The following is a 15,172-nucleotide window of genomic DNA, read 5'->3' as shown; positions in this document are numbered from 1 at the left end:
CAATAGAAAAAAACTAGGACAAGTCTGTCAATTATTGGCATTTCTATTAGGGCCTATGATAACCGAAGTATCGCATAGTCCTGTCTTAACAGAGGACTGAATCACATCTCAGCCATAGGCTGCAGATCTTGGACTGGGTATCTGCCGATCTGATGTTAAAATTTATAAGGGGTATAGCAGGCATAGGGAGAGAAAGGTGAGGCAGTTAGAATTAGCTTATGTAAAAGTATAGTTATCTTTTAAATCTGGGATGTCAAACTCAATTTCTTAGCCGGCAAGGAGACATTTCCGATCTCTGCAGCCAAGCATCAGGACAATGTCTCCCTGCCTGTGATTAGCGCAGCGCCGTGCAGACTTCCTGGCAGGCTCTCCAAATGGACTGTGCGAACACACCGGAGCTTATCCCTACCCAGCATTATGGTTGCCCTTGAAATACCGGTTATATCCGCTATGATGTTCTGTCTGATTAGTCTCCAATAAAGTTTTTTGTGGATGAAACCAGTGGTGTGCAACCCTCCTTTTCAACTGACATAGAATGGTATTATTCTCAAAATAATTATAAGCAGATGTCCAGAGCACCTCATCAAATGTCAAGAGCCTCCTCACCATCAGAAATCAAGAATTCACCACCCCACCCCCCTTACATAATAGTGCACCCCCATTACCTTGCGCTGCTGCCAGGAAGAAGCTGGGGTGTGTGGTGGGGGGTGTCGACTGGAAGGGTGAATGTTCAGGGTCTGGAAGAGTGCCACATTTGGCACCTTTTGGGGGGGGAGGTGGGTACCTGGTTCTGACAGGTACCTGGTCTCACTTTTGGCTCAGTTTGCCATGACGAACTGAGCTGGAAGTTCGCCCTTCCCCCACAGCCGGCCCCATTCACATGGTGCAGTGCGCTTTGTGCATGCGTAGTAGGAAACTGGCTGTGAGGCCACAAGGCTTCACTGCCGGTTTACCTTGGTCCAGGTGGCAGCACCCGATAGCCGGTTGAAAAAACAGCTCTGGTGAGGACACCGCTAGATTCCTGGACAGGCAAGTGCCCTAATATGAAAAGTCAGCTGCTACAGTATTTGTAGCCACCGATTTTTTATTTATTTTTTGACCTGGGGCTCATCTTTAAGCTTACTATAGATGGATAGGAGCAAACTCCCCTGTCAGGACATTGTATTTTGGCAGCGGGACTCTCCACTGTCAGAATACACTGATCAGCTGCTGCAGCCACTGACCAACAAGGTTTTCCAGCTTGTTCATTGCAAAGAAGTCGATGGCCACACATGGATCGAAATTTGGCTGGTCCCTGCTGAACCAGACAAATTTCGATACATCTATGGCCAGCTTTACACCTGTCTGATAGCAAATGTTTGTTAATTGCACACATTCTACAGCACACATGCAAATAAAGCAGTTGTAGACTCCTCCAAAAAGTTGCGCATCGCATAACTAGCTAATTATGAAATACTTACCTTAGATCGAAGTTGTTGAATTGGTCCCTGTACACCGCTGTGACCGATGACATGTCTCCGGAATGTTACTTCCGGGTTCTTGGGCTCTGGCGCTGTGGTTGGCCAGAGCCACGATGACGTCACTCCCGCGCATGCGTGCGGGAGATGCTGGTCACGGCAAAGCAGCTGAAGAAACGACATGTACGAGCCGCTTCTTCAGTGCGCATGTGCCGATCACATCAGCACATGAGTATACAGTGAATATCTCCTATACTGTGCAAGTTTAGGAGAAATCCATGGTACCTACAGGTAAGGCTTATTATAGGCTTACCTGTAGGCAAAAGTGGTTGTAAAGGGTTTACAACCACTTTAACACGCCCACCTCTGTCATCGGTAAAGAGAACAAAGCTGGGTGGCAGACTAATTTATCTACGGTGAGCATGTGCATGGCGTTCCACCATTAGTGACTGCCCAATAGTCAAAGTTAAATGATGTCAGAACCGACAGAAAAACAGAAGAGGATGGCAGCAATGGGGCTGCATCGGGGACTTTGCTGGAGGAAAGCAAACCCAGAGCCAAGTATGCCATAATGTAAATTTTTTTTCTTTTTCATGCTATCAGTGTACTGGTAGGGAGATTTCGACTCACTTCCTGTCCCAGAGATGTGGTAGGACGTAGGTGAAAATATCTCCAAAGTAATAGAAATTTCCCTCTTAAAATATTTGCTACCATTGGAAGAAGTCCTCCTACCACCATAACATTTTGGAATTCTCATCACTTTCTGTCTCTGTAACAGTTTTACCAGGAAAGTTACTGACGGCAATGAAAAAACATCTTGACCCAGGTTCTAACCCTTGCCTACTCTACCCAAAACTAGAGAAAAAAAAAAAAGTTTAGCTACATTTTAAAAAGGTAATTTTGCTCACAGTTTAGTTTACAAAAATATGATTCATAAGTTTCGAATACACATCTTAAGATGATAATTGATGTTAAATGTCATCATGGCCATAGGCATTTCCTTAATAACATACATGGCTAACAACTTGACCGATCGTTAACCTCGGCAAACTCCGCCCTAGGGATTCCATGGACGTGGCTGAACAAGGTCCGCAGAGCGAAGGTGTCAATCAGAGCACTTAACAGGCCAGGGTTCATCGCTACCCGCCACGCATCATACATTCCTAGCTGCAGCCACTTAGACTTTCACTGGCAGCAACACAAAGAACATCAGACAAACTGTCCCTTTCCTTGCGCATCTCCGATTACTGTAAAACTGTGTCCCCCTGCAAAACTGGCCACTTTCCAAATGTTTCAGCAGCCAATTACAGTGCGCTAACAGGCTCTACAAGAGAGCCGGGAGGATTAAGCTTAAGAGGATCCTTTTTCCTCCACTCAGCCTCTCCCTTCAGATAAGAGGGTATTAAAAACGTACCGAGATAATAATAAGATAAATACTTCACGCATTAACCCCCACTCCGCAAATATATACATTGTAAAGAATACCACGTTCTCTGAACGCACTTTAATAATGACCACTAAAGCTGAAACATAAGCCATCTATGAAATTATTTGTTTAATAACAGTTCAGAAAGTAGAAACAGGCTGCAACAGGTAGTACACATTCAGACATTGGCTCTACAAGCATGTGCACACCTTCCAACATTGTGAGAGTGGAGCTTTTAGTACCAATTTTTTTTTAAGGCAACAGACAAACCTTTGTCACAGCCCTGGTTATCCATCCCTTCATTCAGACAAAAAAAAAAAAAAAGACTGCATGCAAAGGCAAATGTCATACATTTGCAGAGACTAAAAGGTTAGCTTTAGCACAAAAAAAAACTAAAAAAATTAATAAACATTTGCTAGATTTATAAGGAGAACATCACAAGCTTTTTTTTTTAACAGTCATTTGTCGACCGCCCCATAGCAGATGTATTGTTACAGTGTATTTTATTGGGGTTTTATGTGATAGACCAACACAAAGGGGCACATAATTGTGAAGTGGAAGGAAAATGACAACTGGTTTTCAAAATCTTTGACAAAAAAATATCTGAAAAGTGTGGAGTGCATTTGTATTCAGCCAATACTTTGTAGAACCTCCTTTCACTGCAATTACAGCTGCAAGTCTTTTTGGGGATGTCTCTACCAGCTTTGCACATCTAGAGAGTGACATTTGGGTCCATTCTTCATTGCAAAATAGCTCAAGCTCTGTCAGATTAGATGGAGAGCGTCTGAACAGCAATTTAAGTCTTGCCACAGATTCTCAATTGGATTTAGGTCTGGACTTTGGACTATTCTAACACATGAATATGTTTCGATCTAAACCATTCCATTGTAGCTCTGGCTGTATGTTTAGGGTCGTTTGTCCTGCTGAACCTCTAACCCAGTCGCAAGTCTTTTGCAGACGCTAACAAGTTTTCTTCTAAGATTGCCCTGCATTTGGCTCCATCCATCTTCCCATCAACTCTGACCAGCCTCCCTGCCTCTGCTGAAGAAAATCATCTCCACAACATGATGCTGCCACCACCATGTTTCACGGTGGGGATGGTGAGTTCAGGGTGATGTGCAGTGTTAGTTTTCCGCCACAGAAAGCGTTTTGCTTTCAGGCCAAAAAGTTACATTTTGGTCTCATCTGAGCAGAGCACCTTCTTCCATATGTTTGCTGTGTCCCCCCACATGGCTTCTCACAAACTGGACTTCTTATGGCTCTTTCAATAGTGCCCCGATTATCTGTACAGGTCTCCCCTGTGAGGAGATGCTGCTGGTTGGCTCTCCTCTAAGTGTGTAGCGAGAAGAGCCGATAAATGGCATTTCCCTGTTTACATGTGATCAGCTGTGGTTGAACACAGCAGATCACATGAGTAAAGAGCTGCTTCATCTGCTATTTACTGAGATCGAGGTTGCATGCCGCAAGTTCCAGGGACACGGCATGTCCGCGATTGCTGCGCTCCCGCAGGCGTGCAAGCCTGGTGAGACTGGGGCCACCTCATATGACGTTGTTCCAGAACGAGAGAGGATCCCGCATACCATCAATTGTTTATACGGTGGCCGGAAAGTAAAGATTAATAATGGTATTCATCTCAGAGTTCAAATAGAACTCTGGAAAAGATATAAAGATGTTGGAACAACAACCGTTTTTTTTTTTATACAATTTCTTGTAACCAGAGAGCTTCTCTGTGACTGATGGACAGATAAATTGTACTGATCTACAAAAAAGCATGATAAAAGGAAGAAACTGTAAACTACATGCCAGTAAAATAAATTGAAACACTCCTAAAAAGAAAGAACAATAACCATTTAATAACACACAACTTGCTGGACCCAAAGCAGCGTTGTTTTAGTGTCGGTTCACACCACAAAATGTACAGGAGTATGCCATGCATTTCTGTGTGATTCACATGCGATCTAGGTGCAGTGTGATTTCAGCCTTCTAATTTGAGTGGGCTGAAAATGCACAGGACTAAACCAAAAGTAGTGCATGCAAAACTTCAAGAAATGCACAGCAACTGGATCACATAGTACTAATGTACTATGCAATTTGGTGCAGGCAAATGCAATTTGTTTGCGTCCTGCATTTGGGGAGTCGCTAAGCAACACTGACACCTACTGCAGATTGCAAGTGCAGTGCAGTTTGAACTGGTGGGGGAAGCGTGCATGGCACGTGGGTTTCCTGCACCACGTTCTGGTGTGAACTGACCTTACTGAAGCCAGATCATGTCAGACTAATCCGATTTAATGCTTTGACTATCACAAATGTTTTTGACCAGAATGTTGCTGTGGATTTCAGAAAAAGCATGATACAGTTGTACATTATGATCTCATCAAAATAAAATCTTGGGTGGCACAGTGCATGCGCAGTAGGCTAAAGCATAGATAGAGTTCGGTTGTAAAAGGGGTTCATTCAGAACAGAAACCGATCACTAGTAGTGTGCCACAAGACTATGTACCAGGTCTTGGTCTATTGAATCTGTTTGTAGGTTATACAACTGAAAGTCCAAGTCGAGACACAAAAAAGAAAAAAGCAGTGCAGGTTACATGCTGATTATGTCTGGGGGGGCAGAATGAAAGACTATTACCTATCTGACCTCCTCTTCAGCAGGCTACAGTGCTGCTCTCTCTTCTACCCAAAGCCCTGAGCCTTGGGTGGTCACTCGCCATCATCACCTACAATGCAGGAGGCAAGCTTGCAACCTTCTATAAGGGTGTCTTAGAGAGAAGGCTGCATGGGACTGGTCAAGCAGATTTAGTGAGTATGCTGGGATGAGGAGCAAGTAAATGCTTCTTCTGCTCCCCCCTAGGCTTAATTAGCATTTAACTTTTGCCGTGTGGAAAAGTGTACGATAGTGCTCCTGGAGACGTTTTTGAAAAAGAACATTATTTGGCATTGCTGAAAAATTAGTCAAAATGGCAGAACGTGCAATTCAATGTTTCCAAATACAGTTGGAAAATCCAAATTCTTGAGTGCGTCACTAGAGCAGGAGAAAGAAGATTCTCGATTCCCCTATATAGATCTTTAGCTATCACTAGAGGGATCACCAGCAGGAGGAAGACGATCCTCAATTCCCCTATATAGATCTTTAGCTATCACTAGAGGGATCACCAGCAGGAGGAAGACGATCCTCAATTCCCCTATATAGATCTTTAGCTATCACTAGAGGGATCACCAGGAGGAGGAAGACAATCCTCAATTCCCCTATATAGATTTTAAGCTATCACTAGAGGGATCACCAGCAGGAGGAAGACAATCCTCAATTCCCCTATATAGATTTTAAGCTATCACTAGAGGGATCACCAGCAGGAGGAAGACGATCCTCAATTCCCCTATATAGATCTTTAGATATCACTAGAGGGATCACCAGCAAGAGGAAGACGATCCTCAATTCCCCCATTATAGATCTTTAGCTATCACTAGAGGGATCACCAGGAGGAAGAAGATCCTTATTTCCCCATTATAGATCTTTAGCTATCACTAGAGGGATCACCAGCAGGAGGAGGAAGAAGATCCTAATTCCCTTATATAAGCCTTATATATTTAGTTAAACACTAGTGTGATCCCCGGGAGGAAGAAGAAGATCCCGATTTCCTTATATACCATAGATTGTTAGTTATCACTATAGGGTTCACCAGCAGGGGGAAGGGGGTCCTGATCCCCCTATACAGATCTTTAGACATCATTTAGAATACTGTGTCCAGTTCCGCAGACCTAACGTACAAAAAGATATTGATAAGACTGGATGACCCCAGAAATGAACAATAAAAATGGTGAAAGGTCTAAGGGATAAAACATATAAGGAGATAATCCCAGAGCTTAAGGTATACAGTCTTGAGGAAATATGGAAAAGTAGGGGACGTGAATGAAATATTTAAATACATTAAGGGCTTGAAAAGGGTTTATTTAGGAGGGCAGTGTTTTCAAAACCTCAAACTAACAAAAAGATAAAAAAAAGCCCAGAGTCTTTGGACCACTTATTCTGCTGTCACTCATTTATGTTTCTATGTTTGCTGGTTACCTCATCCTTGATATCTTCCTGTTGCTGGGCTGAGAAGATTTCCATTGCTGAGATAAGTCTCATCATAAGCTCGTCCACAGATGTGTTCCCTGGTAAAAAGAGTCAGTGAAAAAATAAATAATAATAATTTCAGATTTTAAAACAGCAATGAGAAAAACTATAATGAGATGCAATAGCCAAATCAAAAGGTCAGTTTCCAGGTTAGATAAAAGCAGTCACTAAACAGACATCAGGTTCTATAGCACATCACTCCATTTCTTATATACAGGTCATGGTCTAATCTGCAAAAATAATTCAATGTGTTGAAGGGGTAATTAAATAAAAGACTGTTTGCTGGTACTTCTGTGTTGCTTTGACATGTTTCAAGCTACAAATCAGACCGATGAAAATAAAAAACATGTGGCACGGGTACTGAATGCCTATTCACGAGAGGGCCAAACAAAGCAGTTACACCAGAGCAAAATGCATTGGATGACATCCCAGCCATTCAAAAGCAGATACTGCCCCTTAGTCATCTCTGGTTCATTTGTGGTTGGCTATTGCTGGGATAAAGTAGAGCCGGCCATAGACGATTCTAAATCCTGCTGAACCGGCCAAATGTTGATCCATCTATGGGCAGGCTGGTTGAACTAAAGTTGATCCATCAATCAACTTCAGTACAACCAGCCTATCAGGCAACCAGCCTATCAGGTTTTTTGTCTGATCACTGCCGGCGGCCATAGCTGCTGGCAGTAATCATTGTATTCTGCTGGTGGGGAAGGCTTCCCGTACTCCCTGCTGACAAAACACAACAGAGCTCTGCAAGGGATTCCCCCATCAACGCTGACGGTGCTGATGGAAGACTCGAGCAAGCTTCTTACCTTAAACCCATGGTTGAAGGAAAGAAAACTGCATAATATATGGCCTGCCTTACTCCTGTGCGCATGTGTCATCTTGGCCTAGCCAGTACGAAGGGCTAAAGATCCTGGAACGAGAGAAGGACTGGGAGACGATGGAAGCATTGTCCACAGAGCGACAAGAAGGGCTGCAGAATACAGCTTTTTGAAAGACAGGGGGTGCCATAAAAATTACAACCAGCCATAGTTGTGCGCAGCCTATTGCATTAGGGTGTGCACCCCAAAGATCAAACACACACTACCGATCAATCATGATGAAAGGGAAGGGGCAGGTAAGTGACATATTTACCGGCTCCTTGCCCCACTCGTCATCCTAAAACGTCCCCGCAGCAACAGCTGTCGTTCTATGCTTTTGCCGCGTACACACGATCATTTTTCGGGTTGTAAAAAATGGTCGTGTGTGGGCTAAAAACACGCGCATGCCCAGAAGCAAGTTATGAGACGGAAGCGCTCATTCTGGTAAAACTACCGTTTGTAATTGAGTAAGCACATTCATCATGCTGTAACAGACAGAAAAGCGCAAATCGTCTTTTACTAACACGGAATCAGCTAAAAGCAGCCCCAAGGGTGGCGTCATCCGCATGAAATTTCCCCTTTATAGTGCCGTCATACATGTTGTACGTCACCGCGCTTTGCTAGAGCATTTTTTTAAAATGATGGTGTGTGGGCAACGCCGTTTTAATGATGAAGTTGGAAAAACTTTTTTTTCATGCCGAAAAATGATGGTGTGTACGCGGCATAAGGTGTCCAGTCAGGCAATTTATGTAATCTGATCAGTATTCCTGACCAGGCTGTGATGAGTTGTGAATCTGTGAAGGACTCTCTGTGCTATCTGGATTACAAGACTGGCTGAACAGAATGACAGATCTTTCTGGAGGTAAGATCTTCCATGCACATATTTTACCAACGTATTGAACTGCTTCTCTCGGTTCACAGTTTTAAACCAAGCAGTAAACCATTTTCTTTTTTTTTGTAAATGGTAACATGTCTCCACAAAACTCTTAAGCCTCGTACACACGATCATGTCATCCAACATGAATTGTGTGATGACAGGCTGTTGAAAAATCCAACCTTTTTTTACGCTCCATCGGACAATTGTTGTTGGATTTTCCTCCAACAAATGTGGGATAGCATGCTTTAAAATTGTTCACCAACAAAATGTGCGTTGTCGGATTATCCGATCGTACGTACACAAGTCCTTCGGACAAAACACCAAAGTACAAACACGTTAACCATAACACAACATTAGCAGAAGTTGCCCAAAGGGTGGCGCTAAAGAGCTCAAAAAACACATTGTTTCGGGTTTGTTGGCCAACAATCATTCGCTGTTTGTATGCATTACAAGTTCCTGGCCAATGCCCTTCAGACAAAAGTCTTACGCTTTGTCCAATGAAAATCGTGTCTATAAGGCTTAAGTCACAGCTTTTAATAACCCAAACCTAGAATCGTATTAAAACTTTGAAAGGTTATAAAGCTGCAATCTTTTTGCAAATAACACGCCACCATCCACTCGTCACAATTATGTAGTGACCATGAATTTGTAGATGGAAACAAGATCTTTAGAAACAAAATTAATAGAAACTTGGAGATTGAGTTTCTGAAAAAAACAATCTTAACCGCTTGAGGACCGCCGAACGATGATATACGTCGATAAAATGGCACGGCTGGGCACAAGGGCGTACATGTACTTCCCCTTTAAGATCCCAGCCAAGGACCATGTCCTCTTCTCAGTGATCGTCCCCGCGGGAACAGCGGACCCGATTGCCACCGGTGTCCTGCGATCGGGTCACAGAGAGGAAGAACGGGGAGAGGTAAGTGTAAACAAACCTCTCCCCGGGCTTCCTAGTCAGACTGTCACTGATCGTCTGTTCCCTGTCATAGGGACGATGATCAGTGACGTCACATGCCAAGCCACGCCCCCCACAGTAAGAATCACACATTAGCAGGGGCGGACTGACCATTGAGTCACTCGGGCACTGCCCGAGGGCCCCATGCCACTAGGGGGCCCCATCAGGGCTGCCAGGCTCAGTAAAACCAGGGACAGTATGTACAAATCTATGTTTTTTTTTACATTTGTCCCTGATATGTCCGAAACCAACATGCTTTTGATGTTAAAATCCCGAGATTTTAGCTGCCCCGCCTCTGCACTGCCTCCTGGCGTGGTGGCCATCTGTAAGCCCAGGGGCCCCATGAGTTGTCAGTCCGCCCCTGCACATTAGGGCACACTTAACCCCTACAGCGCCCCCTCCTGGTTAATCCCTTCACTGCCAGTGTAATTTTTACAGTAACCAGAGCATTTTTATAGCACTGTTCGCTGTTAAAAATGACAATGGTCCCAAAATAGTGTCAAAAGTGTCTGATGTGTCCGCAGTAACGATAAAAAATGCTGATCGCCACCATTACTAGTAAAAAAAAAATATTAATAAAAATGCAATAACACTATATGCCCTATTTGGTAGACGCTATAAATTTTGTGCAAACCAATCAATAGACGCTTATTGCGATTTTTTTTACCAAAAATGTGTAGAATACGTATAGGTCTAAACTGAGAAAAAAATGTTTTTATATATATTTTTGGGGGATATTTATTATAGGAAAAAGTAAAATTACTTTTTTCAAAATTGTCGCTCTATTTTTGTTTATAGCGCAAAAAATAAAAACCGCAGAGGTGATCAAATACCACTAAAAGAAAGCTCTATTTGTGAGAAAAAAAGGACGCCAATTTTGTTTGGGAGCCACTTTGCATGACCGCGCAATTGTCAGTTAAAGCGACGCAGTGCCGAATCGCAAAAAGGGGCCTGGTCTTTAAGCTGCATAATGGTCCGGGGCTTAAGTGGTTAAAGAAAAAAAATGCATGTTAACCAAAAAAAAAAGCTGTATGGTGGGCAGATTAATAGATTAATGAGGGATTGAGGAGACGGTCAGTTCAGTCCAGGGATCCAGCTGAATGTTTATGAAGTCAGAAAAAATTATCCAAGGTCAATACAAGGATCCGGCAAAAGTTTTTTTTTACTCCCAAGGACTATACAAAAGGACAAGTGGAGACCGATAGTGTACAAACTTCTCTGTCAATATAGCAAGGGTTCTTTACGGAGAAAGCAACTAAGCACAAAATATATAACACAAATAATAAAATAAATAATTCAATGAACTGGAAGTTTTTTCTTACAACGAACGGCGTCCTGTGATAATTACAAAAAGAAAGCATGGAACTCTTGATTCAGGAAATTAATTTTGCTGCCTTTGTGGGGTCAGGAAGAAATTTATTTGTTCTCCTTTAAGGTGAAATTGGCCACAGCTGCCCAAAGGATTTTGTTATGCCTTCCTCAGGACCAAAAGTGCTAGACTCTGTGGGAGCTTGAACCTAATAGACATGTAACTTATTCAACAAATTTGAAGATCTTGCGGGGGCAAAGAAACAAACAAAAAAAAGAAACAGTGGTGTCAGTCAGGAGCAGATGGATTCAATGTATGACCCCCATTTTTTCAAAACATCCATTTCATATTCAAGCAGAAACTGGCCATTCCAAGCAGGGGAAATCTTTTAGGCTGGGTTCACACTGTTGTCGCAGCAGGGATCGGGTGCGTCACTGTTTACCATTTCAGGTCCGAATTTTTAGCTGAATTTGGGCCTGAGGCTGCATTCACACCTGAGCGTTTTGTCGCCTGAAGCGCGAAGCTCAAATACGCTAGAGGGGAAAAAATACATTTTTTCTCTAAGGAGATGGTTCACATCTGCACGCCGATACGCCTGACGCCGAACGACCGAAGCTCTAAAAAGTTCCGGACCCTTTTTGGTAGCGCGCATCGGGCGGTTTGAGCGTATTTGAGCGTTTCCATTTCCCATAGAAAGTAATGGAAACGCTCGATTCAAGCCACTAGCGCGACAACGAGCGTTTGCTACGGGCGTTTCGTCGCTTTAATCGATGGAACTTTTCACCCAGGCAGAAGATTAAAAAAATCTACCAACATTCATAGTGATGAAAAGATGATATTTTTTCCTATTGGCTAAATAAAAAAAAAGGCCAAAGTACAAAAACGTCGGAAGACACTGTATGCAAACGCGCAAATAGGCATGAATACGCGCGAAAAAAACGCCCGAAAAAACGACCAAACGACCGACGCTCAGGTGTGAATGCAGCCTGAGACAGGCCAGAAGACACACAAAACTTTCCTGCAAACCACACGGCAGCTGTCCTGGAGCTGTGTGAACTGGCTCAATTGAGAACCGGTCACAATCTCCTGATGCACGAAGTAGATGCGGTGAAATCCGTATCAAATTCGCAACAGTGTGAACCCAGCCCTAATGGTTGTAAAGTTACTCTATCATGATATACATTTCTCCCAGGGATAATGAAGTGTTCCAATATAACCATTCCTTATACCCACTACCTTTTGATTATCACAAGAGATGCTAGGCTGCCCGCTGGGTGGAGAGCCCAACCTCAAATAAAAAATAAATAAAAAAAAAACATGTAAAAGAAGAAGAAAAAAAAACCTGTAAAAGAAGAAAAAAAAAAAACGCATGAAAAGAAGAAAAAATAAATAAAAAAAGTTTTTGCTACAATACTTACCCTTATCTCCAGCACTGCCCCTAAGCTCTGTTAACTGGTGCTGGCCCTCTTCTGGGTTGAATACCTAATGTCGTTCAATTCCAAATACGGAAAGGTTTCTTCACAGTAAGAGCTGTGAAAATGTGGAATAGACTCCATCCAGACGTGGTTCTGGCCAACTCAGTAGATTGCTTTAAGAAAGGCCTGGATTCTTTCCTAAATGTACATAATATAACTGAGTACTGACATTTATAGGTAAAGTTGATCCAGGGTAAATCAGATTGCCTCTCGGGGGATCAGGAAGGAATTTTTTCCCCTGCTGTAGCAAATTGGATCATGCTCTGCTGGGGTTTTTTGCCTTTCTCTGGATCAACTGTGGGTATGGAGTTGGGTGTATGGGATTGTACTGTGTTGTTTATTTTGTTTAATTTTTTTTGTGGTTGAACTGGATGGACTTGTGTCTTTTTTCAACCTAACTATGTAACTACGTAATTCACCTCTTGTAAGCCCCTCACCCCCATGGGCTTTTCAATGTGACACTATGGACCTCCTAGGACAGTGATGGTGAACCTTGGCACCACAGATGTTTTGGAACTACATTTCCCATGATGCTCCACTACACTGCAGAGTGCTTAAGCATCATGGGAAATGTAGTTCCAAAACATCTGGGGTGCCAAGGTTCGCCATCACTGCCCTAGGAGAATGTCGTTATTGGTGCACTTCTCTGCAGCATTTATAACCCATCCACCAGTAGAGAAAGAGGAGGAGAAAAAGGACCCACAAAGTTATGTTATTGGACTGAAGACACCTGGAAAAATGTGTGGGTATGTATGGAAGTTTTTATTTGAAAAATAAGTGTGCAGGGGCTGTTTCAAAGGGTGTTGGCCTTGAACTGTCCAATCAAAATAATTAAGCTTTCCATCTTTGACTAATAAGGAATTGGACTACAGAAGTGTCTGGTTGTAGCCCTAAAAAACAAACAGACATGCTCCTGTCCATTTAAGGCATGAGACATAGCACAGTGCTTTTGCCATGTCAATTGTCCCTTTCTATGTTGTACAATATCTGGCTGATCCTGCCCGTTCCTGTCTTCCCCTCTGTAAGCTGACCACATTTATCACGGCTCCTGATCTCTGATAGCATGGTCAGTTTACGTGCCCCTGTCATACAGCTCTCTCATCAGTGTGTCTGCATCTCCCCCTCCCTTCTCTCCCTGTCAGTTCTGTAGTCTGTAAGAGAGTCAATCTCCTCCCCTCTCATGCCCATGTAATTCTATTGCCTACAACTGCTCCAGTGCTTGTAAAGTAAAAAAATATGAATCGGCTATACTTCATGTATGATATTTGCTGGACACATCCGTGCTACCCACAGAAGTTTGTTGATTTTTTTAATTATTTTTTATATATAATATATATATATATATATATATATATATATATATATATATATATATATATATATATATATATATATATTTTTATATTCTTTTATTTTTATTTCCTTTTCTCTCTGAATTTGTGTCTTGCATTTTTGTATTGAAATTATCAAATTAATAAAAATTGACAATTATTAAAGTAAAGAAACATGTATTGATTACTTTGATCCTCTCCGTTTTAGGTCCCTGTTCAGTACAGTGAGTGTTTTTCTAAAATTAAAATGCTAAATACCTTCTTTGCCAAGCCCTTCTGTGCAGACATGTGACCTCCCTCTGCTTGCTTGTATTCATCATAGGGGAATTGCAACCATTCCCACTGTACTCACTCGGGAAGGGAAGCAGAGGAAGGTCACATGACAGGATAGCAGGGCTCTGCAAAGAAGGTATTTAGCATTATAATTTTAGGAAAACACACACATTGTACTGAACAGGGACCTAAAAGAGAGAAACAAAGTAATTAATGCAGGTGACATTACAACCACTTTAATTGTTACTTGAAGAAAAGCTCAGCTGACATTTGAAGTTCTAGAAAATAGGTCAACATGCAATGCCGATTACCTGTAGTAAAAAGGGTAATTAGCGGGCCTTAAAGCCAGTGAGGTCAGGAAAAGAGCAATCATTTTGGTTTTAAAAGTTCATTCTGCGGTGACATTTTCTAGCTGCTGAAAGGTTACACTTAACAGGATTTTATTGCATGGCCAGGATAATGCAACACATCTATCAACAACTCTACACTCGGTTTTGAAACTCTTAAGAAAACCTAGATCCTTTTTTTTCCCCAGAGAACAACCACCATAGCATTTTATATGGGATAGGGATTGTGCACACCCATACAAATCTGAAGCTGAACAGACAGGTTACAATCCGAGTGTACAATGTTCTTTTGATTTAACAGCTACTTTGTGTAGTGTGAAAACTTACCAGAACCGAAAGAAATGTAATGGGTGTTTTTTTTGGCCAGGAAAATATGCAGTTAAAGCGCTAGTAAACCGCTGTTTGTTTTGGGGAACCTGAGAGGAAAAGCCATAATGTGCTAGTATGCATCACATACTAGCACATTATGTGAAACTTGTCTTAGAACAAAGTCCTCCCAACAGCGAGCTCTCACTGCTGACAAGGCTTCCATCTTCACCCGATATTCCTTCCGGGTTTGTGGACTCCAGCTGTGTGAGTTGCCAGAGCGTTTAGGAGATATTTACTGTACATGCTGCCGGTTACGTCATCAGCCCATTCGCTCTAAGGGAACGGCCACCCCGGCCATGCCTACAGAGTTTTGTGCTGTAAGCGGCGGCCGTTGCGGGAGCCACCGTTTATGGCACAGGACTCCGAAGGAACGGCCCGG

The 15,172-nt window shown here is 42.6% G+C and overlaps 1 protein-coding gene across 2 annotated transcripts in view; it reads right to left on the bottom strand.

Annotated features, from left to right (window-relative positions):
• The window catches only part of FAF1 (Fas associated factor 1), a 375,519-nt gene that overhangs the window by 66,742 nt on the left and 293,605 nt on the right, over positions 1-15,172 (bottom strand). For both annotated transcript variants that reach the window (XM_040360508.1, XM_040360509.1), the window contains exon 15: positions 6,947-7,035. In XM_040360508.1, coding sequence (XP_040216442.1) covers positions 6,947-7,035 — 89 coding nt within the window. The remainder of the gene's footprint in view (positions 1-6,946; positions 7,036-15,172) is intronic.

This window comes from Rana temporaria, chromosome 7 (genome assembly GCF_905171775.1).
Source record: "Rana temporaria chromosome 7, aRanTem1.1, whole genome shotgun sequence".
Lineage (NCBI taxonomy): Eukaryota > Metazoa > Chordata > Amphibia > Anura > Ranidae > Rana > Rana temporaria.
This window is presented reverse-complemented; position numbering and strand designations above follow the sequence as displayed.